Source organism: Athalia rosae, chromosome 5 (assembly GCF_917208135.1).
Source record: "Athalia rosae chromosome 5, iyAthRosa1.1, whole genome shotgun sequence".
Classification (NCBI taxonomy): Eukaryota; Metazoa; Arthropoda; class Insecta; order Hymenoptera; family Athaliidae; genus Athalia; species Athalia rosae.
The window spans coordinates 11,654,423-11,682,411 of record NC_064030.1 but is presented as its reverse complement, the minus strand read 5'-3'; the positions used below and the strand labels follow the sequence as shown (position 1 = coordinate 11,682,411).

Here is a 27,989-nt window from a genome sequence, read left to right as displayed (position 1 = left end):
TCATCGTCATCGGTTTCGTCCTACCGTCGTAGCACCGTCCTGCCGAATACCATGATCTGTTTCACGTGATTGGTCTTACTCTCGTATCCTACCGACAACGAAGTAACGTAAGTTGAAAAAGACCCGTTTGTGTTCCTGGATAATGGTTCCAACGCTTCAGCACGTTCGTCGGATTTCGTAATTAAAAGCTCCCGAAGACACATTGTACGTCTAGGCTCATTGATTAATCTCTTCTTACCTAGCCTTGGTACGTCATACGTCACATAGTATCATTCCACGTAGATCTAGCACTTGGGATTGTGAGGGTCCAGTACACAGCAAGGACCAAACGCCCTGTGCGGTTTTTCTCCCGTCCATCTCTCGTGATCTCGTTATACAACTAGTCGGACAGCAGACTAAGAAATGCATATTTCTCTCAGTGGCGCCCATTTTTCGGGGCTGGATTGCGACACGAGTTACCACAATCAGCTTTCATTAATCTATATATATAAAAATGAATTGCTGTTCGTACAATCAGCTTTCATTAATCTATATATATAAAAATGAATTGCTGTTCGTTAGTCTCGCTAAAACTCGAGAACGGCTGAACGGATTTATCTTATCTTAGTCTTGAAATGTTCGTGGAAGTCTAGGGAAGGATTAAAAGGCGAGAAAAAATTGAATAATTGCCGGGAATACCTTAAAAAAAGCGCTTTTCTATTTCCCATACAAATCTTTTCTAAATAAAATGTAGAGTCAATTTGAACTTTATTGCTATTTAATAGAGTTCAAATCACTGTTGTCTAAGCAATTTAGTTGTGTTCTTAACGTCAAAGAGTCTAATGTCGCGTTCCGAAACTAAGCAAAAGTGAATCGCGAACGCGATAAAATTGCATAGTCACTAAATGTAATAAATCATTAGTAGTACTGATTTTTAATCAATTTGGTTGGCTTCGCCAAACTTAATATTAGCTAACTTCAGTTATTAGGTAATGTGTCAGATTATTTTTTTAAGTTTGATAAATCTTAAGTTTTGTCACAAACTATGTTTCTGAACGCAATCAAAGAGTCTAATGTCGCGTTCCGAAACTAAGCAAAAGTGAATCGCGAACGCTATAAAATTGCATAGTCACAAAATGTAATAAATCATTAGTAGTACTGATTTTCAATCAATTCGGTCGGCTACGCCAAACTTAATTTTAGCTAACTTCAGTTATTAGGTAATGTGTCAGATTATTTTTTTAATTTGATAAATCTTAAGTTTTGTCACAAACTATGTTTCTGAACGCAATCAAAGAGTCTAATGTCGCGTTCCGAAACTAAGCAAAAGTGAATCGCGAACGCTATAAAATTGCATAGTCACAAAATGTAATAAATCATTAGTAGTACTGATTTTCAATCAATTCGGTCGGCTACGCCAAACTTAATTTTAGCTAACTTCAGTTATTAGGTAATGTGTCAGATTATTTTTTTAATTTGATAAATCTTAAGTTTTGTCACAAACTATGTTTCTGAACGCAACCATTTACAATATTCTATGAGTGCATCCTTCTATCTTTGTGAGTGAATCCCCCGCCTCTTGCCATCTATACTGAAAAATCCAAAGACTTATCCAATTTTATATAATTACATAATTAATACATTTAAAGAAATTTAAAACCCATATCTGTGCTACCAACAAAATATCAAGATTACTGCCTTAATGCTAAGAAAACTGTTTTGTAAAAAAATTTGTGAAATAAATGATTGGCTCGAATGCTATAAGCAGAGCCGTAAAAACTTTATTAAAAAAAAAAAAAATCTTCGAGAGTGACGATTACCGCTACGTGCGCGAGAACTTTCTTTACTTTTGTGATCCTTTGTGATAGTGACATTCAAAGTAGTGTGCTCTTTTTTTGTTGATAGTTTGTGATAGTGACACTTTACTGTTAAGTGAGCGCGAAATTTTCTCACTTTGATTAATTACGTTACGATGCCGAGGAGAAGACGACCTGACTTAGGTCGTCGCAGTCAATCAAATGTGCGAAGAGCTACCTCACGTGCTAACCGCACTGATGACCAGAGAGAGACAGATCAAGAAAATAGTCGTATTGCTATGTCAGAATTGCGTTAGTTAGTGAGTGACAATGAAGTAGATAGGCTTAGAATGTCACGAGTTCGTGCACATCAAACACAACAACAGCAAGCACGACATAATGAAAATGAGCGAATCCGCAGACGCAGTGCTTCTGTGATTCTTGAACGAGCTGCATTCCACTATGATCCGGCAATTGATTATTGTGCCGACAAATCGGTAACAATTGGGGAAATGAAAATAATTTGTAAATATTGTAAGGCGTTAAAATACACTGGTGAATCTGCGGGATTATGTTGTGCTGGAGGCAAAGTAAAATTGCCACAATTGGTCCTACCACCAGATCCTTTACGCTCTTTAGTTTCTGGGATTGGAAATGATTCTAAGCACTTCTTGGCCAACATTCAGAAATATAACAACTGTTTCCAGATGACATCATTTGGCGCTACACATATTATACAGCACAATTTCATGCCCACATTCAAGGTATTATAGCAGAATATTTTTTTATAATATTCAAGTTTGTACTAAAATATATATATCGGAAATAATTAATGCACAAATTTTAAAATATAACAGATACAAGGACAAATTTATCACTTACTGGGGGCACTGTTACCACTACCTGATGCAGATCATCAATTTTTACAAATTTATTTTATGGGCAATTCAGATGCGGAAGTTGATAATCGTTGTGCTCACAATCCAACAGTGAAGAGAACCATTGTCCAAGAATTACAAATGTTTCTTCATCACAATAACAATTTAGTAAACATGTTCAAAATAGCATTGGATCGGATGCCATCTGATAGCCATAATATTATCATTCGAGCTGACAAAACACCTGCCGGTGAACACACAAGGAGGTTTAATTCACCTACCATTGATGAAGTGGCTGTTGTCATTGTGGGAGAAAATTTACAATCTAGAGATATTGTGCTTCATCGTCGGAATAGTAATTTAAAACGTGTATCTGAAACACACAGGAGCTATGATGGATTACAATATCCTTTGATCTTCTGGCAGGGGGAAGATGGATACCATTTTAATATCAAAATGGTAAATCAAGTAACAGGTAAATAAATTGAGCAGGATTAAATAATATTTCAAAATTCAATTCATCTAAGTAACATTTATCATTTTTGATTGCAGGTGCTGAAACCAACAAAAAAGTTAGTGCTATGAATTTCTATTCATACAGACTCATGATCCGTCAAGGTGAAATAAATCATATTTTGTTGTGTCAACGACTTTTTCATCAGTTTGCAGTTGACGTGTATGTTAAAATTGAGACTGAACGATTAACATACATCCGTTTGAACCAACGACAGCTACGATTAGAGGAATACATTTATCTCCGCGATGCTATAAATGCCGATGGCAATGTGAATAATGTAGGAAGAATGACAATTTTGCCAGCCACTTATATAGGAAGCCCACGCCACATGCACGAATATGCTCAGGATGCTATGTCATATGTTAGGCATTATGGCCGCCCAGACTTATTTGTTACATTCACATGTAACCCAAATTGGTCCGAAATCAAGAGGGAATTGCTACATAACCAAACACCAGTTAATAGACATGACATAATTGCCAGAGTATTCAAACAAAAATTAAAATCTCTCATGAATTTCGCAATAAAGCATTGTGTGTATGGCCGAGTCCGTTGTTGGATGTACTCTGTAGAATGGCAAAAGCGTGGATTGCCACATGCGCATATTTTACTCTGGTTAGTGGACAAAATAAGGCCAGATGAGATTGATTCCATAATATTAGCTGAAATTCCAGATGAAACAGTTGACCCAAAATTGCATGCAGTAGTTACCAAACACATGATACATGGACCTTGCGGACTTTTCAACTACAATTCACCCTGTATGGTCGACGGCAAGTGTTCCAAGCGATACCCAAGAGACCTGCTTGCTGAAACCGTAACGGGAAATGATGGATACCCATTGTATCGTCGGCGATCAGTTGCGGACAATGGGCGATCGGTAGTTGTAAAGGTAAGAGGACAAAATCTTGATGTAGACAATCGTTGGATTGTGCCATACTCGCCAATATTGTCCAAAACTTTCGAGACTCACATCAATGTGGAATATTGTAACTCTGTAAAGTCGATAAAGTACATATGTAAATATGTTAACAAAGGCAGCGATATGGCTGTCTTCGCTGTAACCAATGCAAATGATGAAGTATCACAGTACCAGATGGGGACTACTATCTTAATGCAGGTAAGTTCGGCAACCTTGTTTTTGCTGTCAATTTGTACTATGAAGTCGTGGTGTTTCTGTTTCTTTAGTGAATTTCGTCTCGAAGACTTTCTTAATCACCAGGTTGGCTTTTTTTCGGCTAGCAGTTCTTTTTCGATGTCTCCGGCGCTGATGCCACCAGTGATGCCTTTAAGGACCATTGGCTTTGGCTTGCAGTGCTTTGGCGTGTGTGAAAAATACTTGATATCACGCTCGTCCATCTGCAATTTCATCTTCGGATGGGCATTCATGTCATCCGTGGTGACTGTTCTGAAGATACTATCACGCGGTAGTCTCAGTCTAACTGTATTTTTATGTATACCGGTACTTTCTATGATGTTTATCAGTCCTTTCATGTTGACCCTGTTGTTCGAGACAAACAGGGATGTCACTACTTTTTTAGTATTAATCCCAGGGGTAGGTGCCTGTTCGTCGTCATGTTCCATCAGCCTGTTCTCTTCTTTATTATCTAGACGGATTAGGGGTGAGACCGGGTTGTTGACCGGTATGTTGTTGGTTTTCACCTGATTCGGGGACATGCGACCTTTTTCAGCGGTTTCCCATTTTCCGTTATTCGGTGCCTTCTCCGTAAATTGTGCGTTTTTGATGTCACTGTAAATTCGCTTCCATGTGCTGTGAGTTGGTATCAGTGACGGCTGATTCGCAATCTCGCAAAAATGAATCAATCATTCATTCAAACCAATTCTCTTCCTTTGTAGCTGACCCCCCTTCACCACAAATCAATAAGTTTTCCCGAGCAGTTTCAGAGTGATCTGTTGTTTTAGCGGGGAGTGATTTGTAATATGCGATTGCGTTCACACAGACGTCACACAAGCATGGAAAAATAAGTAGTGGTGCAGGTTGCTGGGATACCCTTAACATCCGTTTATTTCACCTGCGCACAGCAGTGATTGAAAAGAATCCTAAGTAGCTACGGTAATGTGGGAAATCGGTAGAGTATTAACGTATCGACCAGGCAAATTATCCAGCACAGCTCAGAAAGAGGCGTACATTTCTCTTTGGCAGCTAGTGGCGTTGAACTTCAAACGATTGAAGTCTCTTGGTTCGCTAGAAAAACGTTGGCGTAAGAATCGCTCAGATGACCAATGTTATAACTACTGATATCCTCTTGCTTTTTTATCTCACAAGAAATGGTTATCATCGTAGATATAATCAAACCGATCAAATTCGACGCTGACATCGATGGATTTATTAATTTGGTCGACTACAATTATCTGATACGTTGATAATGAATACTGGTGAATCATATAACGATGACGAGATTTTAAATGTTATAAAATAAGCTGCAGATATTACAAAAAAACCTTGACATGGTTTTGAATCTCAAAAATACAGAAAATAAGCAATCACTGAAACAATTATAAGTGAAATTGCTATTTACAAAGCAATGGAATCGAATGCGAAATAACAAAAACATCAAGGAGTTTGACCTCGATTTATAGAATTTATATTCATCTGATGTACATTATCAGTCAAATAGTCGAACAAACAAAGCTAAGATGCTGTAAGCTAAGACAGCGATCACGCTAGACGTAAGACATGCGCCACCACTGTGGCCCAAACTCTGAAAATAATTTTCCTCGACGAAATATGGAAGGATATTTAGAGGTGCGGGGTAGTTCTTGATCCACGTTGGACCCACAATCATATTGTTGTAATTAGCGTCTCTCCATGATCCCGCAGGAAGAAAGACATCTCGCACAGTTGCATTTTCCACGATGACGGGAGCAACCACGATCACTTCACCCAACATAAATTCTACGAATGGAAAAATTATGATGGGTAGTGGTATGTATAGACAATATAGGTAGGTACTTAAATAAAATCAAACATTCTACATTCAGATAAGCGATATCTAGCTATTTCGAATAAGTATCAGAATACCACTGAGAACCAGTGACTAGTCACTGTTCATTTCAGCGAAAAATTTTGGCACCGAACCAAGCATTGAAAGTCTCTATCCGAATCACTGCAAATTCGAGGTTTCTTATATCCCGGATTTCGGTTTGAATTTGCTGTCTACATGATTCGGCGATCTAAAGGCCTGTGGCTGAAACGCACAGAAGTGTACTTCACCGATTGTACAGTGGAAATGTCAATTTTTACGTAGATCGGAAGCTACAAATGAGAAATAGCGCGTGAGTTGAAGGTGTCGGTAAAAGTCGACAACTGTTGATAACTGTTGGTAATTTTCGCATCCTCTCACACTGAAGGTAATAGAGTTAGAAAAATAAAGCATCCAATCAAAAATAACGGAAATATCAAAATGGCGAGTAACGCAATCACGTAATAGTGACCTATGGATGTATGAATTTTTGACTGGCTGTAGGACCTGAAGGCTAAAATTTGAATTCACAAAGTCCAGTTGGAACCCTGGCCTGTTAAAAACGGACATGGTTTTTTTTTGACGCTGACATTTGTGGAATATATTTGGGGTTTATATTCCGGCTCAGGACTACTAGTGATACTCGGAGGAGGAAAAGTACAATTTCAGTTCAAAAACATGTGAGCAGCCTTATTACTTGATGGAAGAACGATACGTTTTCTAGAATCACAATATGCTGACATTAGAAAAAGAATGAATTCACGACAAATCAGATTTTGAAAAATTTAGAAGGCTTTCGGAAGACAGTAAACGAATTATAAGAGAATATTATTCAATGATTCGCTGACTTGGAACTTGTCAATAGTGATCGTAAAACCGGAACATAAATTCTATCGATATAAACCGATTTAAAACGAATTATTCGCTTGCTCACGGTACAAGAATCAGAAACTGCAGTCAAATGAAAGTCAATAACATATAAATTGCGGGGTACTGTTAGGCAATCTCCACTGGTACTACACATTATTGTATGCTGAAAACTGCACTCTCCCCTGGATTGCTACCACTATTCAATGCTCATTCTTATTTTGAGGTTTGAAAGTATTTGTACTTCGCACACGGATATAAGCGTAAAAAGCTATATGCACATCTCTCATCGGCAACTATGGAAACGATACGGAAGAAAATAAAATAGTGGCCACGAGATCAATGATGACTGGCTTGGGCAGTGAACAATTTTGTCACAAAAAACACCTCAAAATTTGCGAATAGTCGTCAAGGCTCGACCCAATAGAACGCGTATCGATGAAAAAACTATCCTACATGATTCCACCACCTTTACTATCTGCTTGATTAGTGAAATCCTATACTGAATCGGAGCACAATTCTAGCCAAAGCCCATCTCGTGGGGCACCTTTGAACGCTCAACCAAGGTCAAGATGAAGTTGGGCTGCTATTTGCTGAATGATTTCACTCATTGCGTAGAAACTAATCAGTTGAGGGTATCCTCCGCGAACTTTTACTTCATTCTCCGGTCGTGGTATGACGATAGTACGGAGCGGCTATTCACGAAATCTAGGTGACGCTGCTTAATAGTATTATAAGATTGTTTGATCATATTTACGGTCTGAAATGTTGTAGGCGTCTTTGTTCAGTGGGTCGACCCACCAGACTGGAGGATTGACAGGTGCTCCACTGGAAATTGCAGCTTTCATCACCTCAATTATAGTCGGAGCATACTTTTCATGTAGTTTGGTATACTTGGCGCAGATCTCTATGGTCTGAGAAGAACATAATAGCGATACAGATGAACAACTAAATTCTGAATACTGAAAATTACCTCGTTATCGTAATCCCAGGGCACAAAAGAGTATTGAATAACTGGCATGAATGTATTGGCCTGAAGCCACCTAATGAAAAGCTCTTTACTCGGCAATTCGGTAGTCAAAAGTTCGCCATTGACATATCCGTTGCCACCCACCATGTCCGGAAGAACAAACCCATAGCCAGCCATGTTCATTACTAGTAAAGTGGTGATCAGAGTCGGCAGTCCATTGTTAAAAGTCCAGTTTGAATCTTTATCCAACATTCTGACCATTATATCGAGATCCTGGGTTTGATAACCCGTGCGCACTTCAATGCCATTTCCAAAAGCTGCAAGAGCTCTGGCATATTTGCTCGTGTATATACCGGGACTTTTCCTAACATCACCCGTGAGATTTGCGATATCTGGTACCCATGATGCCTCTCCAGCGTCAAACTTGAAATAGTCAAGACCTGCGCTCTTTTTTAGAGCTGCTAATCTTGCGGTAAACCTGTAAAGATGATTCCATATATCCCATCCTGGACCATCGAGTATTTTAGTAAATCGACAATTAACTCACCATTCGACTGCTGCCTCGTTTGTAAAGTCGATGATAGACGCACTCGTTCCTTGCCACCAAGTGGTGTTCAGTTCCCCATCAATGCTTTTCACGAAGTACCCCTTATCCTTCGCTTCTGCGTATGGCACTTTACAGTTTAAATTAATAAATGGTGTTATCCAATTACTGACCATGAACCCAAGCTCGTGTAGGTCATCAGTGAGGGATTTTATGTCGGGAAATTTAGCGGCACTGGTATCAAAAGTAAGACTGCCGTAGCAAGTTTCCCAAAGGTCGTCGATCTCAATTTGACTGTAAGTGAACCCATGAGCAATAATTTCTTCCGCGTACTTGCGAACTATTGCTTGGCTGATGTTTGCTTTGTATCGCGCCCAAGTTGACCAGATCGGTCTTGCTATTATAGTTTCATTCGGAATTCCTGCCGGCCGAGGGAAAAAAAGTTTGGCTGCTGCTTCATGAGCAGATCGCGGATCTGCGTATTTTCCTATCGTATATTCGATATCGGTGATTTCTCGCTCTCTATAGGGACTAATGTTTCTGGCATAGAGATAGAGGTAACCGGCCTCTCGGCTGTTCTGATCTGAAAGGGAATATCCGATTTAGCGATGTCTCAAGTTTCATGAAAGTGTCTCGCTCGGTTCAGCGTCCGAAAAACTGACCTACGAAGAGTGATGTTTGGGGTGTAACATAGATGAAAGTTCCGTCACTGCTGAACCAATAGGGTTCGGCGATCGCAACTGCAGCTTCCTCTTTCGGCAGATAGGAGGAGGCGCTCCATACGGCATCCTGGACAGGCCATAATTGGTATTTCGCCTCCGGACCACCAAACCACTGTACACCATCTTCCAACTTGATTTTGAAACCTGCCTCAGCATCTGGCAGGCTGCTGGTCACGTACGCTTTGACAGTTTCGGAAGCTTTATCGCTGTCAACGGCGTCCGTTTTCAGAGTGATAGCGAAATCATTGCCGATCAACTTGATGCAAGCTTCGCTGGCCGTGGTGCAGTCTCCGATTGAGTACTGCGTAGCGTCATCGTTCGTAATATTGAGACCCCCAACGAGCACTTTTGTCGTGAAATTGGACCCATCTAGTATTTAGTGAAAAAGAAAACATATTACAAGGTTGGTTAGCGTTACTATCGTCGCTCTGAATCAGAGTTTCACCTTGTCTTGCAAGGACATAGAGAATGCCGTCAGGCTCTTGCGTAAAATGCAATGAATGGTCACCGAACGAAACGGACAGTGGTAACGTTAATTGAGGTGACGGAAAAGCATAGGTTGCTCTTGTACTCAAACTGAATATTACTACTAAAAACCAAATTCCGCACATTTTTCACACCATTCGCTGCGCACTGAGCCGCTACTGTATTTCATGAAGACCAACAGTGTGATCAATGTTATCTCATGAAAAAGAATTCGTTACCCTACATGCTTCAACTGATACGCTTATCTGTTTCAGCGGTTAATAAGTTTAGATGTTTGATTGCGTTTTTGTGAGACATCAATATCTAGTTGGAATAGGTCTTAATCTGATCATATCAAGAGCGAAATACTGTGTTCAATTATTCTATCATAAGAAACAGAGCAGGTGATCTGTTCAAGACTGTTTACCGTCATAAAAATTTTCTGCTGACCATGTGTGGAAGAGATGAATGCTTCTATATGATTTTTCATAGCCTGGAGAAAACGAAGTGATATCCTCCTCAACTAATCACCAGCTGAGCATTATCAAGATCATTTGGAGGTGTACTTCGTTCACTTTATTCCGAACTTTTTTTTTTTTTTTTACACACATACGTATTTGATGTGCACTAAATTTTTGTCTACAAATATGTTGAAAAAAACGGTTGTTGTATCGTAGTGAAGGTTTTCTTTCGATATCCCATGTGTTAGGAATACGATTTGCGACTATTTCGTTTGCGAGGATTCTTTATTTTCTTCTTGTGGCGATTTCACGAAAAAATTCATTATTTTGCAAATATTGCAAAAATTTCTGAAGTATACGCGAATGACGATTGAAAGATTCAAAAAATTGTTGAACCTTGTTGGTCCATCTTGGAAAAAAAAAAGGTGGGCAAGGATTAATCCGTAATTACGTCTCAGTAAGTAGACATTTATCTATCAAGTAATATTATTCTATTATCTGTTCAACCAAGAGCATTAGTAGGAGTGATTGGTAATAGTAATCCATCAATTAATACTATTCTGTTTTTTGATATTGAACTTTTTGTTTCACGTCAATTACTTTGCTCATGCTGGTAGTATGCAACTAACAGCATAGAGTTTTTGCGTTTCAAAGTCATTAATGACCAACGTAGTACGAGAAACCTGCGAAATCATTTAGGATATTCTGTCACCCATTTACTTACTAGAACCTATTCAAGATATAAAGAAGAACAAAGCTGAAGAATTTCATCAATTATGAAATTTACCATGCTGTATTGGTGGAATGGATGAGGAACATGTAACGATTCAAGCTCCAAAGAAATCACGATCTTCATATTTCAATTGAAGAAAATTATTTAACATTGTTTTAATGGCAGTTTGTGATGCTCATTATAAATTCACTTTTCTGGACATTGGTGCGTATGGATGACAGAGAGACGGGAGACCATTTAAAGAATCTGCATTTGGCAAAACTCTTGTATCTGATATTTTAAATGTTCTTGTAGATTCATTTCCCTAGTTTTTGGCTGCTGACGAAGTATTACCTTCCGAAAAATGTATTATGAGACTATTCCCAGGAACTAATCTAAATGGATAACAAACAATACATAATTATCGATTATCTCGTGCCAGCCGTATCACTGACGATTCTTTCGGTATTTTAGTCAATAGGTGGAAAGTACGTCGAAATAATATTGTTGCTAAAGTAAGTTCAGTCAAAAGACTCGTATGTGCCACTATCTCTCTGCATCATTTTTCAAAATTCACGGATGATTCTGAAACATATGATAGAAATATACGTTATTATCATAAAAATTATGTAGATCGGTATGACGATCAGGGTGTGATGTTACCTGCAGAGTGGCGTAGTGCTGCAAATCATCTACTCGACGTAGGTCGTATAGGTTCAAATTGTGAAAACAGTGCTGTAGTTAATCTGAGAAACAGACTTTCTGAATATCTAGTTTCTCCTGAAGGAGAAGTTACGTGGCAGTACGTATATGACGAATGATGTAACATTGAAATTATAATAGAATATATTTCATAAACAACATTTCTATGATACCCTTAGTTGTATCACAAAAATTACATTGTACGAAACTTTGAATGACTGTTCTAAGTAGCTTAATATATGTAGAGATAGGATGAGAAGGAGGGAGAAAGAGAAAAAGAGATGTAATGAGGAAGAGAAAGAAAGAGATGAGAGAGAATTAGAAGAGCAAAGGCCAGAAATTAAGAGAAGAAGAAAGCAGTCGGCGCCCAGTGGTCAGTGTGAAAGGGTGACCAATAAGTACAATCGACGGAACACGATCATAAAAACTCTCCATGATTAAAAAGTAAAGACGCATTATTGCACAAGGCGTTTTAGTAAATCTCCACCACATATATATATATACACGGCACAACTAACAGCCGTACAAACGGACATATAAAGGAGAAATTACGTGCACCACATCTACAGTAGCCTTCACGCATACAAAGGAGACTTATTACTGCACCATGACACCACGAAACACCCAATCTACCACACATACCACGTCACCAATTGCCACCAAAAACAGAAGACTCACCACGCCGACAACCATATCACCACATCGACGTTACGTAACGTAAAAACAATACAAAAAAAGCTGTCTCTCGCATGCAATCTCAGATGGGATATTCATAGTCATAAAATAAGCTAAGGGATAGATGAAGTGAATTGAAAGGCAACAAAAACAAGAATTTATAGTAATAATTTCCTTCTTTTAATCTATCCACAATTCTTACATATATATCACATACAGTATCCTATATTGCGCTCAGTACAGATGAAAACCATATTACACTCGTGAGTAATTTCAAGAAACCATAGCAACTCATACAAAAGTTCTATTCCACATCTTCCTTCATAGATGTATTTGTTTCAGCAAAAGTTTTTTGCCGTGTTTTAATGCACTGATTGGATGATTTGTCGTTTTTTTTTCCTCGTTCTTCTGGTGGATTATCTGATTGCTTGATATTGAAATCAGTTTCTTTTTTAGCTAGTAGAACCTTATCATCCTGAGAAAGCTGGTTTGAACACTTTTGTCGACTGAGGTGTTTTGATGCTAGCGAATTCTGATTGGTCTTCGGCTTGAGTATGCAAATACTGTAAAACATCCTGATCAACATAATCAATTTCACCCTCTTGTTCTGAAACATCGTCATCCGCCTAGGATGCGAATATAGTTCTTCGTATTGAACATTTCGGAATATTTCTGAATGATCTGGGATTCAGGTAAACTTTCAGCAATAGGTACAAACGCTAAAGTGGATGTTTTTTGTAAAGCAGCTGATGTGGAGCGAAGACAGAAAGCTATCCGTGATCGGTTTGCATGAATTGAACCGCTGAATAATAATATTTCGTCAGGTGCTAGTTCCTCCCAGGCTTAACAAATTCATGTATCTTATACTTCAGTTTGAATTTCTTTATTCCTCATGCGCAAACCAGGACGAAAGAATTTCATTTCAAATGTTCAAGTGTTTATGATATGAAAATCGGTAAAAAAAACTTTTAAGTTAAACGGTTTTATCTTATGTGCACTGAAAAATACAAAATATTTTCTTGTTTTTAGTATTTAGTAAAATCGTCTACCGAATATTCCTCATTATATTTAATTCATTCAGTGCATCATTATTACATAGTTTCTTACCTGATAATTTAGTACAATCTAATTCCTCAATACATAGCCCTTCCAGAGACTTGACTCGACTTAGAGCCACGTATGCTTGTTCTTCTTCAAACAATTTAGAGCCCAAATATACTACTGCATGGTCGACGGTGCTGCCCTGCATTTTATGGACGGTGGATACCCATGACAAAACTAAGGGCAACATCCTTCTTTCAGCCGTACCATAAATGAATTTTGCTGGAAACTGTATGGCTTTAGGGTAAATAACGTGCATGCCGTCTCTGCCAAAGTCAATTTGAACTGATGGTATATCTGATTCATACGTTTGGGTTCGACGGAACTGAGGCCAAACCATTTCTGTAATGTGGCCTATAGCGCCATTTACCAATCCTCTTGTAACGTCAATGTTGGACCGCAACATTACTTTTTATCTACCCTAATGCCATACAGTCCTCGGCACGTTTTAACCTATTACCTTTACTTGGGTGGTATAGCTACCGCTTACTAACGAGGTATCTAATTACCTATTTTTTTTTATCTGCCCCTCTAACGTCACACAATCTTGGACGCAACTGTTCTCGACACGACTAATCATGCCCCCACCTAATACGCCATTTTGTAACAGCGTCCATCTTGAATTTTTAATTTTGACATAATCATCGTGTTTTACTAGTGTAGCCCTTTCATTTGATACCCACATTGAGGGGGTTAAGGAAAAATATGTAATCCGCCATTTTGTATCGGCGGCCATCTTAGATTTATAATGTTATTGATTTTATTATATTGTATTGTCATCTAAATTAAATGTGTGTACCCAATTTCAGATCAATCTGACAACGGGAAGGTGCTTAAATTTCAATTTCTAATTTTGACCCAAATAAACAAATAAATTCCGTACAAGTCAAGCTAAATAAAACCGTTCAATAATAAAAATTTCCTCCGCGCTCACCTCGATTCAATCGTTTTTGACGAAAACTAAAATGATCCTACGTGCTTTAGAAAATTCACGCTTATCACTCAAGATTTGTAGCATACATAGTTGTTTTTTTTTTCTTTCAAATTAAAATATCAAGAACAAAAACAATGAAACATAAAAACGTTGAACAACGCTATCTTTGGTTCTAATCAACATATCTAAATTTTTGGGCCGTAAAATGCATGTCACACAAAGACGGATAAGAATCCGTCCGAATATTTCATTACTATTCATAATTGTTGAAGTTACTTCTATTTATTTATAACCCAAAATTCAATTTGCCCGTAATACATACTATTTTGAGGAAAAACAAATATTTTTTCATCGAATATGCAAAAGGGGCATGAAGAACTAAAGCTCTGATTTTTTTGCACCATGTAAGCCTGTATTCCTTGATGTTATGCTAATGTATTCAATATTGTATTATAGTATTATACCTACCCCAGTCGAGTTTGCAGGTACTCTCAGAGGAAACTTCATCAGTCAACGACACAAGATGTGGTTTAAATCTTGCAAACTTGAGTCGAATATTTGAAGAGTAACTTGCAAAAAAGGGAAAGACGAAAAATTGCGGTTTTTTCGTTTTGCGACAAAATTAATGAAAATACATAAATTGTTATGGGAACTTACTTTTTAGAGGGCAACAAGACAAACAACTTTCATCGAGAACATTTTGTTGTAAAACTCATTGTACAAAAGATATATGGCTCAAAGTGGGTTTTCAAATGTTTAAAAATTTTTTACCGCCAAACCCAGACCTAGTTTTAGAAGACAACTTAGGGGTGTGCTCGTGGTGGTGAAATGGGTGAAAACATCAGCCAACCTATGTCTCGCCGAAGCAATACTTTGTCCGAATTCGGTCTGATATGATTACAGCGTAAATAAGGATTTTGTGAATTCTTGAGCCTCTGAACATAATACATACAATATTAGACTGTGCCAAAAAAATGACTATTTCAACAGTGGAAATGTCTCTCTTTTCGGTCGAGTTTTGGGGATATAGGGGGTCAAGTTTAGAAATTGTGATGGAAGTGTGTAATAGAGATGACGTCTTCAATGAAAGAATGCGCTACATGCCAATATCTTATTCGAGATATGCTGTGGAGTGCCGGTGCCTCGATATGGTGAAGCGAATGACGATGTGTTCGTGTATGGGACATAAAGTAAATCGCAAAAGGTGATGTGGACAAAAAGTTGTTGCAAGGTTCTTCGTTCGACGTGTGTTCAGATGAGTCGAAGACATAGGGTGCGTTCCGCTAAACGATCGCAACGCTCACGCCCGCGACCGCGATCGTTCCTATTCCACTAGCTTGCAAATGTTGCGGTCGGGGACTCAAGTGGAACGCAATGTGGAACGATCTATGGTTGCTATGGAAACAGTGCTTGTTGTATACAGCGCTGGCGCCTATCAATTTAACTTTGTATATTTGAAGTGAGATTCATATAAATTGAATTGAATTAATTTTGATATCAGATATTAAAATGAATTTTGAAAAGGCAGTTCTTTTAGTAATGATGCGTCGTCGTAATAACCGGCATAACGATACCTCATCTAGCTCTGATGAAGATTGGGAAGTAGACCTATAAAGAAGAGGAAAACGAAAGTGTCGTCCGCGTATTAATAATTACATTGAGATCATTGGCCGATATTCCGACAATGAATTTAAAAGCCATTTCAGGTCACTTGTGTCACTTATTTGAGGCATCATCTTAATTAAGTATACCTGTTGATAATCATATTGGAATTCTTTCATATTAACAGAATATGTAGAGATACATTTGATTTTCTACATGATATTTTGGCTGAAGATTCGATGAGGCGTGTACCTGGGTGCCCGACAATTCCATTGCGCCACCAGCTAATGATAGCTCTTTGGAAGATAGCGACAATGGACTCTTATAGGTAATAAATGAATGCAAATCTCTGGGTCAAAATTAATTGTATTAGTTAGTATAATTCATGTATTTCCTATTCATTCGTCACAGATCAGTTTGTGATAGATTCAATGTTGGAAGAGCTACAGCTGTTAGAGCTGTACGAAGAGTCACTTATCCTTTGTTTGAAAGGGCTCCAAACTTCATCCAATGGCCTTTGGGAGATCGCGCTATTAATGTGAATCGAGGATTTGAAGTGAGTAGTGGGTTTCCAAAAACTATCGGAGCTATCGATGGTACACATATTCGTATTGATGCACCAAAGGAAAACCCTGCAGATTATGTTAATCGTAGAAGATACCACTCTGTTCAACTACAGGTGATTAAAAATTAATTTGGCATTTTAGTCTAACTGTAATTAGTTTATACAGATTTAAAATCATCATAATTGTATTGTCCAAACACTTATAAGTCATTATATGAATTCTTACTCATTTCCAAATCTGTATTTATATTTACAGTTGGTGTGTGATCACAGATCTTCAATTACACATTGCTATGTTGGTCATCCCGGTTCAGTTTATGATCAAAAAGTATTCAGATTATCTGAAGTTAGCAACTATTTGTATAAAGATGAGAAGTTTCCAGAGAATAGTCATATTTTAGGTGATGCAGCATAAGAGCTACATCAACACTTACTTACACCTTTTCGTGATAATGGTCATTTAACGGAAAGACAAAAGAGATATAACCATTATCATTTAATGACTCGAGTAACGGTGGAAAGATGCATCGGTTTGTTGAAAGGACGTATGAGAAGCCTGCTACATTGCTTACTAATGACAAGAATCGATTTGATGGCTGAGTATATCGTAGCATGTTGCGTGATTCATAATATTTGCATATTAAGAGGAGATGAAATCGTTGAAGTCGCAATAGCAGCAGCTCAAGTGGAGAATATTGAAAATAATAATATTCACCACCAAGTAATACGAAATGCTGGTCTATCAAAAAGAAACGTTATTATGAATAATTTACAGTAGTCAAGCTGTTTCAATATAAAAGCAATTTATTTATTCCACTCGCACAGCCATAGTTCATATCGTAGCAGTCTGAGGTAAGTATTGCGAATCTTATAGTTAATGGTATAAAGTACGTTTCAAGAAGAAGAAACAAGTTTTATGAAAAAATAACAAACTTTTCAAATGAAGTACATAAATATGAAGAACGATTGTAACTTAAAAATAAAACATTAGTAGAACAAGTATCGTATTATTATATTGATAATTTTTCGAGAATTTCAAGAAATTTAGCGTCCATTTCCATTTAATCTCTATGTCTTTTGTTTCTATTTTCTTCGTGTATTTCTTTTTGTTTCAGTCTTTTAGCCAGTAAAGATTTAGCACCATTTGTAGTCTTTGATGATTCTAATAATATTCAATAACAAACAATCAATACAATAAGGGGTAGAAATAAAATAATGCGTTAACTTACTAAGCGAACATGCACTGTCAGAATCCGCGGTATCTTTTACACCAGCCGCAGCCATTGATGATTCGATTAAGATTCAGTAATAAACAGTCAATACTATTAGTGGTAGAAGAAAAACAATGCGTCAACTTACTAACTGAACATGCACTGTCAGAATCCGCGGTATCTTTCGGCTGCTGTACACAGAGCCCAGTGGATGATGCCACAGCAACAAGATTGCACCAAGCCTTTTTGGAAAATATTTCTTCCATGATCTATGAGAATATACGCAGTATGATACGAATTTTCAAGTATATGAAAAGCTTTGATTGTTAATTGACGTTTTTCGTATACCTCTTAAAATGGCCATGTTTTCCTATCATTGCCAGATTTGTTATTATGGTCTTTCGTCGATTTATGGGTTTTTTTTAAGGCTTCTTAGTTTTGCAGCACACTGGAGCACCGTGACAGTACTATAACCCTTAGCACATAAAATTTGAGCAACTTCTTCCCAAAGTTTTTTCTGGGAATACTTTCCAGAGTTGAATTTGGATTCCATTAATCTGTATGTTTAAAAAAAAAAGTACACAAGGAGTAGACCACCTGTACAATGAAGCTGCAAATTATGGAAAACATCAACATTGTACTTTTGATTTTAGAAATTACTTTTAAAACTTCGAAATTTGAACATACGCTCAGCTTCACTAGTTTCACCAGGACCAACATCGGTTTCAACTATTTCATCCTCAGTTTCGTCAACAGTTTCACTCTCAACTATAGAAGAATCTTCATGCGAAGCTGATTGGTCTTGCAAAGCCGCATTCATTAATAAAGTCGCAAAAGTCACATCTGTAATTGAATGTTGAATCAAACCTTTGACACAATGCGATGAAGTAAGAAATTGCGGATCAAATCGCAACGTGCTTCACAGAAGTTAATTGAGCTATTTCTTATTTTATTGCATTGTGCCAGAAAATTTACAATTCCAATACGAAATATTTGTTTCTGACAAGGTTATGTAACTTTTACACAAAGTAAAAATAATAAGATTCAATTATAATAATTATATTGGTCATATAACATGATAATTACAGTTTCTTGCACGTTTGACATCTGCCGCCGATACTTCTACTTCAATTATTTCGTCCATTTCGGAATTATAAAATGAAATTTGTTCAAGGGCCATTTTCAAAATTTGGCAGAAAATTGACTGTCATCGCATCGAACGGCATCGACCCATATCAGAGCTACGGTCGTAGCGGGCTCGCGTGGTCGCAAATAATGACGTCATCTATGACGTTTCGAACTCGATCATTGTGACCGCGGTCGTCAAGTGGAACAGCCTTACGGGCGTTGCAAGCATTGCGATCGCTTATTGTTAGTGAAACGCACCCATTGTCCTGAGATAAATTAGTCTTCGCGGCACCGCTTCGGGATAACGTTGCGTAGTGACACATCGGCGATGCGATTATACTGTCACAAAGTACCATCAACGAACGTTAAACGAGTGCGCGCTCAGCGTCAACAAAAGTGTGACAGATCCAAGATAACTGATCTGGCTTCTATCAAAACTGTTGCGGAGAAAGAACTTCTCTTTGTAGTGATGATCTGCGGTATTCTGCATCAGTTTCTCGGCTAATCCAACTGAAATAATCGCATTAGTAATTACGCTGTCGATGGTTGGCACTTGCTTATGCTCAGAATTGAAATCATATTTTCGAAACCGATCGTGTAAAAAAGTTGCTATAACGATATGACGCATGAAGCTCTCGAATTCTTATATTATGATACTCTCTCAATACATAAAATCAATCAAATTACATTCAAAATGTATGCAATACTTGTGACTGCCCGATGTTTGTAGATTTGTTTTTTTTCAAAAGTTACATCGAGAACATTGTTCGAAATGACAAAAAAGGAGTCTGGGTAAAATTGTAATATTAAGAGGTCCCACATCGTAATTCTCTATTTTCCATTCAAATAACATAAGGCATTTATTTTTTCACTTTGGAAACAGTACTGCTTAGAAATTTTGTAACTCAGCAACATATCGGTACACCATAATGAAAAAGAATTATTCCGTGAATATGCACAAAATTGGTACCACTTCTCATTGCTATGTCCTCTGCATATTTTGTTAAGGATATTGCTCTGACGATGAGTCACCCCCAAAAGATCCTAGTCGGCGATCGCTATTTGTTAAAGATTCATGAACAAAGAAGAATATACCTTGGCGTGAATAGTTTTTGATGAAATTGTGATAGTACGAAGCGTTAGATATGTGTTGAAAATCAACGAATTGCCGTGGGAGAAGTGGTGTGGGGTATCGACGTGAGCCCTTCTCTCGTTTTCTTCGGGAAGAGCAGATAGCGCGTTACAACATTATGTGCGTGTAACACCAGGTCCGATTCTTTCATTAAGATCGTCGACTTCTAAGGTTCCCGTATTTTGAAACCCACTCTTTTCGTGTGCGGTATTCAGAAACACAGGTTAATGCAATTGTTCGCCTCATTGTACTGCAAAATTAAGGATTCTTCGCGTCTCTGTATCTTCATTGATTGACACGAAATTACCGAAAAAAGGGAGAGAAAAATCTGTATTTTTTCGACTAATTGTTCCGAAAATGGATTTACGACTTCGACATTCATGGTATACGTACTTCAAACTCTTTTCCATGGATCGGTGCAGAATCGACCGCTCTGAGTTATCAACCTACGCGATGGGGCGAAATCCGTGAATGCTTTTGCAATTCGAATGGCTAGAGTGATGACTGGTAAAGGAAATCTTGAAGGTGGTGCTTGCAATCGGTAGATTCAAAGGAAAAACAGGGTTTTCTCCAAAATAATATCGGTATATCGACGAAATGAAATTTTTATTGGTATAAATAAATGAGCGTATCTTAGTTATTTTACCAATTGGAAACCACGTTGAGGTATATGTTGAGTCGTCCATTCATGCCATGAATTGAATAAAAACACTCCGAGAAATCATCATGACCGATTTATAAGCGTCTATGTTTCTGATGCGAATTCTCAAAAATCGACCCGGTCGGCGTAGCGGGAAAAAGCGCCGAGGCCTCTCCCACAACTTGGTCCGCCGCTTACTTGCATGGTAGATTATTTTCTCGGAAATTGTTATGAGGTAAAATTTTTTTTGAATAAGCTTCTTTTCTTTCACGTAAGCTGAAGTGTGGGTAAGATCTCATCTAGACCGTTTGCTCGATAGTTCACTACTAGTCTCAGCGTTCTTTTTTGCCAAATCGCTACGAATGGCTCGAATATGTTTGACCAAAACATCACAAGTACTCAGTGTCATTACGTAAAGGACAAGCCATGATCACAGGACTCAACATTACCACCAATATCCTGCCATGAAAGTGGTGGATTACAGTAACAACGATGTTTCAGCCGATAATTCAAATTATGTATCGAACGTAACGTAAATTATTTCACTTATCAAAATGTATCATCTTGCACAAGAATATACGAGATTCCATTTCTTCGAACGCTGGATACAATGGAACGCGGTGATGGGTCGAATCCTTTGGAAATAGAGCGACGACGAGAGAGACGGAGGGTTGCACAATTCGAAGAAAAAATCCATTTGGAAAATTTCCAGGAGGGTCAAAGTGCACCTGCAGGACCCTGTGCAGCCCAGGTTTTCCGTGCAGGTATATAACACCCAGTAAACCTACAGAACATCAGTACTGTGTGAGAATTCGTCAAGAGCAGTCGGTGTTACACGCTTAGTAAGCATCTTTGGTGTAGCTCTCAATTGATTGTTTCTCGCAATAACTGCGACGAGTGGAGGACGGTGCGCGTCCACCTTAGGATAACGTGTTTCAATTTTGGTTTGATGCCGTTAAATTTGGTTTAAAGTTTCAAATAACTTTTGGCACTGTATTGAGAATTCGGTGAATAATATACACCAGATTTATGCCTAGTATGGTAATAATAACAAAGTTTCGCAAGATTGTTCCGCGAATACGATAGGAAAAAGTCTAGGGGAGGAGAGAGCGAGATAGAAATACGGAACTCGGCCCCTCCGCACAGCCGAAAGAACAGTAAAAATGCCAGCGCAGACAGACGACGCCGACAACGAGATACGGGTGAAAATCGTTCACAACGGGGAGGTGCAAATCACGTACGTTGCCGCGGGCTTTGGAATGTCGATGGATGCTCTTCGCGAAGAAATGCGTGGAATTTGTGGATTCGGAGCCGGATCTCGATGGGATCAACTCCAACACGACCAATTTACAATGAAATGGGTGGACGAGGAAGGTGATCCCTGTACGATAGGGTCACAATTGGAACTGGATGAGGCCCTACGTTTGTACGAGCTCAACAAAGACACGGAAATTACGATACACGTTTTCCCGAATGTACCTGCCGCGCCAGGAATGCCATGTGAGGGAGAGGACAGGAGTATCTACAGACGCGGAGCACGCAGGTGGAGAAAACTTTATCGTGTCAATGGTCACATATTTCAGGCGAAACGTTTCAACCGGCGAGCGTTTTGCGCGTTTTGCCAAGATCGGATCTGGGGATTGGGAAGGCAAGGTTTCAAATGTATTCAGTGCAAACTTCTCGTTCACAAAAAGTGCCATAAGGTAGTTGGTAAGCCATGTTCCAGCCTACACTCGTTGCAAATAGCGGAATCACTCGCATCGGATAGAGACGGTGACCAACAACAGTCGGATTCTAATCATTGCCCTCCTGCGGTACCACCATATGAGGAATTTCCGGAACTGGCAACGGTCGACGACCATTCTCGCAACCGGGTTCCCGGCGACGAGGGCGAAGAATTACCCCTGGAAGCCGGCGCGGGTGTGGACAACATGCGCGAAATGCAAAGGCAATATTCGTTGAGTGACTTCGAATTGATTAGAGTTATCGGTCGTGGTTCTTACGCGAAGGTATTGCTGGTTGAGTTGAAACGCACGCGGCGAATTTACGCCATGAAAGTTATTAAAAAAGCATTGGTAACGGACGACGAAGATATCGACTGGGTACAAACGGAAAAACACGTTTTTGAGACTGCTTCGAATCACCCGTTCCTCGTTGGTCTTCATTCTTGTTTCCAAACTCCATCTCGCCTTTTTTTTGTCATTGAATTCGTTCGCGGTGGCGACCTCATGTTCCACATGCAAAGGCAACGACGTCTACCCGAAGAACACGCTCGATTTTACGCCGCTGAGATTAGCCTGGCTCTCAATTTTCTGCATCGAAAAGGAATAATTTACCGAGATCTGAAACTGGATAACGTGCTATTAGACCACGAGGGTCACGTCAAATTAACCGACTATGGAATGTGCAAGGAGGGGGTAAGGGAGGGTGATACAACAGCTACATTTTGTGGAACGCCGAACTACATAGCACCGGAAATTTTGCGAGGGGAAGATTATAGTTTCTCTGTCGATTGGTGGGCGCTCGGAGTACTGCTTTACGAAATGCTGGCCGGCCGTAGTCCGTTCGATATAGCTGGGGCTTCCGAAAATCCAGATCAAAATACGGAAGATTACCTCTTCCAAGTCATTTTACAGAAAACAATCCGCATACCGAGATCACTCTCTGTCAAGGCAGCTTCCGTTCTGAAAGGATTCCTCGGTAAAGACCCTGCGGAACGATTGGGATGCGGTTCTTCCGGATTCTTGGACATCGCTGGACACTCGTTCTTCAAGGCCATTGATTGGGATGTGTTGGAAAAAAAACAAGTAACTCCGCCCTACAAACCAAGATTAGATTCTGACAGAGATTTGGCAAACTTTCCACCAGAATTTACCGACGAACCCGTCCACCTGACGCCCGATGACGCGAGAGTGATAGATAAGATCGATCAAAGTGAATTCGAAGGGTTCGAGTACGTGAATCCGCTACTGATGTCCCTGGAAGACTGCGTGTGACGAAAACCACTTTTCTTCCTGCAAACAGGACTGCAGCGACCCCGATTCATTCATGACTCGCAGGATAGGTCAGCAACGTTTCAGCTCCCAACTCTACCCCACATGACGTCCGACTGTCGCGTCGTCATCGTTATCGCAATCCGAACAATATGATAATGATGCCGTTCTGCCGAAAGAACTAACATATAGTTGCGTATTTCAAAGACTCAAGTAAAATGCTGAAATCGCCGACCTCATAGAGTATCTGATCGATGATAAAAAAAACCACTAAATACAAGAGACAATATTGATGCTAACGAATTCAAAAATTCTAAAAGTTGATCATAAACAATTCTGAAGGTTCCTGAGAAATCTCCAGTGTTCAAGCGGGATGAAATAATGAAATTCGTGAAAAATATTCAGCTTTGAAGGTTGGGTATTCACATTCGTTTTCACCAATTACTCAATTATTTTGAATTTTCTTTTTTCGATGATTGAAGGTTATTCTTGTATTTGGAATATGTGGCGCTCTTAGATGTGACGAAATCACGAACCGCAGAGTGCGGGATATCGAAGGTGTTGGGAACGGGTATCTCGTTTCAATCAACCAAACTGAACTTATAAGCTTCGCTATTCCATAATCGGAGAACGGTTTCATGGAAAAATCAACACTTTACCGACCAGCCGTCGATTATTCGACGTTTGCTTCCCAGCGCTTACCGACCAGCTATCGAATAATTGACTCTTGATCTTTTTGTTAGATTTGATTAAGTCAGATTGTCAAGTAGCAATCAGCAAGCATTTTGCATTCTTTATTCAAACAATCGATGCTTTTTTCTCAGCTTTAGCCCTCAGAAATGGATGTAAAGGATAGTCTCGGTGAGTTTTATTTCGACGACCTGTCAGAGTGTCTTGACTGCCGTTTAACAAGTAGTACTGATGACGGAAGTGATAGCAGTAATATAGCCATTCGAAAGCGACGTTCTTTACCGCTCATATACAGTGATTCAGAGGACAAGGACATGAATAATAATGTTGAAGACAACAACGAAAGCATAATGGATATTGTGAATTTATTTATTGGAAGTGACCTGATTAAGCACTTCGTGAGGGAGTCTAATAGATATCATTATGAAATTGTAGAAAAAGATAAAATTACATCAAAAACGAAAAAAATGGAAAGAGACGTCACGGTTACTGAAATGAAGAAATTTTCGGGCCTGATCATTTTCATGGGACAAGTAAAGGACGTTCTCTACGATTATTGGTCTACAGACCCATCTATAGAAACGCCGTTCTTCTCGAAGGTTATGAGCAGAAACAGACTTTTACAAATAATGCAAAGCTGGCATTTCTGTCATAATAACGATATTCCTCCCAATTCGCAAAGGCTGACGAAGATGCAGCCTGTCATTGAATATTCTAAGGAAAAATTCAACAACGTATATAAACCAGATCAACAATTGTCTCTAGATGAATGTTCAAATCCGTGGAGAAGTAGACTGACAAATAAAACATATAATCCGGCAAAAATAACAAGATATGGAAAACTGTTTGGGTGCTGTCTGAAGCTCGTACGAGCTACGTATCCAACTTTTGTGTGTAGGCCGCTGATAGAAAAAATTCAGAAGAAACAGTGTTATCGGTCATTGGATCGTATCAGAACATGTGGCACTATTTATATCAAGATAATTATTATAACAGTGTCAACAAAGCTAAGATTTGAAAAAAAAAATCAATTACGAGTGTGCGGGACGATGCGGAAGAACAGAGGTTTTCCTCAAATACTTCAAACCGTCAAGCTTTCAAGAGGCCAACATCTATTTCTTGAAAATGGCTATATTTTATTAAAGGTATGGAATAATGGCAAAAGGAATGTAAACATGATGTCGACAATAGATTCTGCACAAAGAGCGGAATCTAGAAACAGAAGCAGGACATCAGATTGCCTCATACAGAAGCCTATCTCAATAATGGATTATAATGAATATATGAAGGGCGTAGGTCGCGCAGATCAATAACTATCCTATTAATCCATTTTTAGGAAAAAAAAAAATAGACGAAGCGTGTCGTAATGTTCTTCATTATATGTGCACTTTTCAACTCCTTCAAAGTATATACAACTCTGAACGGACAGAAGATTACATATAAAAATTTTCTGCACAAAGCGGCACTTTCATTCATAGAAGACCGCGGACCTGAAAAACAAGGTACGGATATACCTAATTTCGAACCCACAATCACAAGAACCACATTCCGATTTGATTATCCCGTAAGACTGGCAAATTTCGGAAAGCATGAACGAGTGAATATAGTGACCAGTGGTCAATTTAAAAAACCCCTACGACAATGCAGAGTTTGTGCAAGTGAAAAAAAGCTAAGCAGAACAGGTTTCGCTTGTAAATACTGCAACGTCCCACTACACAAAGGTGACTGTTTCGAGCGCTATCATAGTTCAAAAAAATATTAAAGAACTTCTTTTTTCAACAAATATTGTTATATGGATCATTTATTTATTTATTTTAGGTGACTATGGTATATTTCATGTAGATAATAAACTGGAAACGATTGTGATAGATAAAATAAATATTGTTTTAACACTAATATAATTAAAGTAGATTTCATTGAATTTTGTCACCTTATAATAACACGAAGCGTGCAATTTTACCAGAGTTTAAGAAAAACGCATATATTCCCGCGCGTCAGTCTACGCCAAAATCGAGCCAGTGTCTGAGACGATCTGCGGCTGAGCGGGCGGTGAAAGGGCATAGTATCATAGATATATTGAACTATCTATGATAGTATGTTGAAACCGCTACTGGTCGGTAAAATGTTAAGCAATACACTTTTCTTCCTACCCTGCTCGGAAGTGCGTGTTTCGTCCCTGCTTTCGGGGACGTAAGTGCTACTTTTTCTTCCTACTACCGCGCCATCACTTAACAGGGAGCAAATATAATTCTGCTAAGTTTTTAATCTCGCGAAGATAAAAACTTTTCCCCGATCCGGGCTCGAACCTCGGACGTCTGAATGAGTGAAAATCCGCAACGCTTCTCGCTAGGCTAGCCGACGCTCGTAATTATTGTGTTCAATTCTATAATATTTCAAGCAACCATGGAAGGAGTTCTAGCACGTATCCACATGACTATCGCACGGGATTCGTATTTTGTTTTGATCATTACGCAAAAACACAAAAGCCGTGTCACAAGCAAATGTACACAAACCGTGTTCATAAGCGGAGCATGTGAACATTGCGCGATTTGATTTAGGTTCGCGCAAAATATCCCTGGTCGAATTTACAGCAGCGCCACAGCAGAAGTGGGGGGATCTGGCGCCGCTCGACTCGCATCGACCGGCCACGATCTGTTATGATCCACGGCGTGTTAACCTCACAAAACTGACACATCGATGATTTAACGATAAACGAGACGCTTCAGCAGTTTGAAGCAGTTTTTAGTTAGAAGTCAGCATGCAATCATCCTCAATGCGTCTCGTTTATTGTCCTTTCCTTACAACACTCATTTCGAATGCATCAATGGCAAGTGTTTACTCTGTCATCGACGGAGATCATGCTATCCTACTTAATTCACCATGTCATTTCTCTGACCAAAATAACAACATGTACGATATTATCGACAGATAGATTGTAATATTTTCGGTAAACACGCCGTGGATCATAACAGATCTTGGCCGGTCGATGCGATCCCCCCACCTCTGCTGTGGCGCTGCTGTAAAATCGACCAAGGATATTTTGCGCGAACCTCAATCAAATCGCGCAATGTTTACATGCTCCACTCATGAACACGGTTTGTGTACAAGGTAGCTAAGCCTTCGTTTAGTCTTTATTCCTTCGTCATCGCTTAAAAAAGATTGAAAATGAATCGTAATTCCTCATTTGAGGAATCAGCCGACGAAAAAGAAGTTTTTCGAGATTTCAACAAAGAAGCTCCATTAATAATCCAAAGTAATGCATTACCAAAAGAATGTGCAGATCAGTACGCATTAGTATATCAAAGTTATAATAAGTGGAAAGAAGTGCATAAAAGTTTCCTATCGGTTTGTGAAGAGAATAACCTGATAATTTATTTGCAAGACTTACAAAACAAAATGAAACCATCATCATTATGGAGTATGTGGTCGATGCTTATGAAAACTTTAAGTGCAAACGAAAATATTGACCTAAATAAGTTTGTGAAATTAAAGAATTTATTGAAAAATTGTTCCAAAGGCTATAGACCGAAAAAATCTGCAGTTTTGAAGTGGCAACATATTGAGGAATTTATGAATAGAGCGCCAGATCATGATTATTCATCCTCCACAGTAAGTATTGTGACGTATCCAGCCAACTCGGCACCAGGCTGCCAAAAGATGCGCGAGCAGTAACGCCAACGCGACTGCGCGATAAATCATGACGTCACATACAGTATATAAG

General features: G+C 38.9%; 6 protein-coding genes and 1 pseudogene across 7 annotated transcripts; 5 read left to right on the top strand and 2 right to left on the bottom strand.

The window, feature by feature from the left end:
- The first annotated feature begins 122 nt into the window (after positions 1-122).
- Positions 123-5,359, top strand: LOC125500907. 2 transcript variants are annotated; one of them, XM_048655093.1, is made up of 4 exons: positions 123-2,539; positions 2,633-3,128; positions 3,206-3,785; positions 3,845-3,986. In XM_048655093.1, coding segments are annotated over exons 1-4 (1,491 nt in total). In that variant the 5' UTR covers positions 123-2,125; the 3' UTR covers positions 3,846-3,986. The 2 variants fall into 2 exon arrangements, with proteins under 2 accessions (XP_048511050.1, XP_048511048.1); XM_048655091.1 differs by having other exon boundaries at positions 3,206-5,359.
- A 394-nt stretch (positions 5,360-5,753) lies between these two features.
- On the bottom strand, positions 5,754-9,941 carry LOC125500908 (myogenesis-regulating glycosidase-like). Its single transcript, XM_048655094.1, has 6 exons — positions 9,703-9,941; positions 9,198-9,626; positions 8,539-9,118; positions 7,995-8,469; positions 7,779-7,935; positions 5,754-6,087 (listed from the first exon to the last, which is right to left on the bottom strand). Exons 1-6 carry the CDS (start codon positions 9,866-9,868, stop codon positions 5,798-5,800), a joined length of 2,097 nt encoding a protein of 698 aa, XP_048511051.1. The 5' UTR covers positions 9,869-9,941; the 3' UTR covers positions 5,754-5,797.
- Positions 9,942-15,742: 5,801 nt separating this feature from the next.
- Positions 15,743-17,950, top strand: LOC110117109 (annotated as a pseudogene).
- LOC125500991 lies at positions 17,536-18,906 on the bottom strand. Its single transcript, XM_048655419.1, has 5 exons — positions 18,772-18,906; positions 18,346-18,528; positions 18,267-18,295; positions 17,834-17,954; positions 17,536-17,636 (listed from the first exon to the last, which is right to left on the bottom strand). Exons 1-5 carry the CDS (start codon positions 18,863-18,865, stop codon positions 17,536-17,538), a joined length of 528 nt encoding a protein of 175 aa, XP_048511376.1. The 5' UTR covers positions 18,866-18,906.
- Positions 18,817-23,592, top strand: LOC125500934 (atypical protein kinase C-like). Its single transcript, XM_048655170.1, has one exon. It carries the CDS (start codon positions 21,749-21,751, stop codon positions 23,579-23,581), a length of 1,833 nt encoding a protein of 610 aa, XP_048511127.1. The 5' UTR covers positions 18,817-21,748; the 3' UTR covers positions 23,582-23,592.
- An 825-nt stretch (positions 23,593-24,417) lies between these two features.
- On the top strand, positions 24,418-25,581 carry LOC125500990. The gene is made up of 2 exons (XM_048655418.1): positions 24,418-25,134; positions 25,414-25,581. Exons 1-2 carry the CDS (start codon positions 24,418-24,420, stop codon positions 25,579-25,581), a joined length of 885 nt encoding a protein of 294 aa, XP_048511375.1.
- Positions 25,582-27,280: 1,699 nt separating this feature from the next.
- LOC125500936 lies at positions 27,281-27,944 on the top strand. Its single transcript, XM_048655172.1, has one exon. It carries the CDS (start codon positions 27,434-27,436, stop codon positions 27,938-27,940), a length of 507 nt encoding a protein of 168 aa, XP_048511129.1. The 5' UTR covers positions 27,281-27,433; the 3' UTR covers positions 27,941-27,944.
- Positions 27,945-27,989: the final 45 nt, after the last annotated feature.

Excerpts from the sequence above, each read along its gene's own strand:
- LOC125500907 (XM_048655091.1), top strand. The coding sequence starts at position 2,126 with ATGTCACGAGTTCGTGCACATCAAACACAACAACAGCAAGCACGACAT. Across the intron at positions 2,540-2,632 it reads ATTTCATGCCCACATTCAAG|ATACAAGGACAAATTTATCA; the intron begins GTATTATAGCAG and ends AAAATATAACAG. Across the intron at positions 3,129-3,205 it reads AATGGTAAATCAAGTAACAG|GTGCTGAAACCAACAAAAAA; the intron begins GTAAATAAATTG and ends TTTTGATTGCAG.
- LOC125500908 (XM_048655094.1), bottom strand. The coding sequence starts at position 9,868 with ATGTGCGGAATTTGGTTTTTAGTAGTAATATTCAGTTTGAGTACAAGA. Across the intron at positions 9,627-9,702 it reads CTATGTCCTTGCAAGACAAG|ATGGGTCCAATTTCACGACA; the intron begins GTGAAACTCTGA and ends ACTAAATACTAG. Across the intron at positions 9,119-9,197 it reads CCAAACATCACTCTTCGTAG|ATCAGAACAGCCGAGAGGCC; the intron begins GTCAGTTTTTCG and ends ATTCCCTTTCAG.
- LOC125500991 (XM_048655419.1), bottom strand. The coding sequence starts at position 18,865 with ATGGCCCTTGAACAAATTTCATTTTATAATTCCGAAATGGACGAAATA. Across the intron at positions 18,529-18,771 it reads TGTCAAACGTGCAAGAAACT|ATGTGACTTTTGCGACTTTA; the intron begins GTAATTATCATG and ends ATTCAATTACAG. Across the intron at positions 18,296-18,345 it reads CAAATTTCGAAGTTTTAAAA|CTTCATTGTACAGGTGGTCT; the intron begins GTAATTTCTAAA and ends CATAATTTGCAG.
- LOC125500934 (XM_048655170.1), top strand. The coding sequence starts at position 21,749 with ATGCCAGCGCAGACAGACGACGCCGACAACGAGATACGGGTGAAAATC.
- LOC125500990 (XM_048655418.1), top strand. The coding sequence starts at position 24,418 with ATGGATGTAAAGGATAGTCTCGGTGAGTTTTATTTCGACGACCTGTCA. Across the intron at positions 25,135-25,413 it reads TTGGGTGCTGTCTGAAGCTC|GTATGGAATAATGGCAAAAG; the intron begins GTACGAGCTACG and ends ATTTTATTAAAG.
- LOC125500936 (XM_048655172.1), top strand. The coding sequence starts at position 27,434 with ATGAATCGTAATTCCTCATTTGAGGAATCAGCCGACGAAAAAGAAGTT.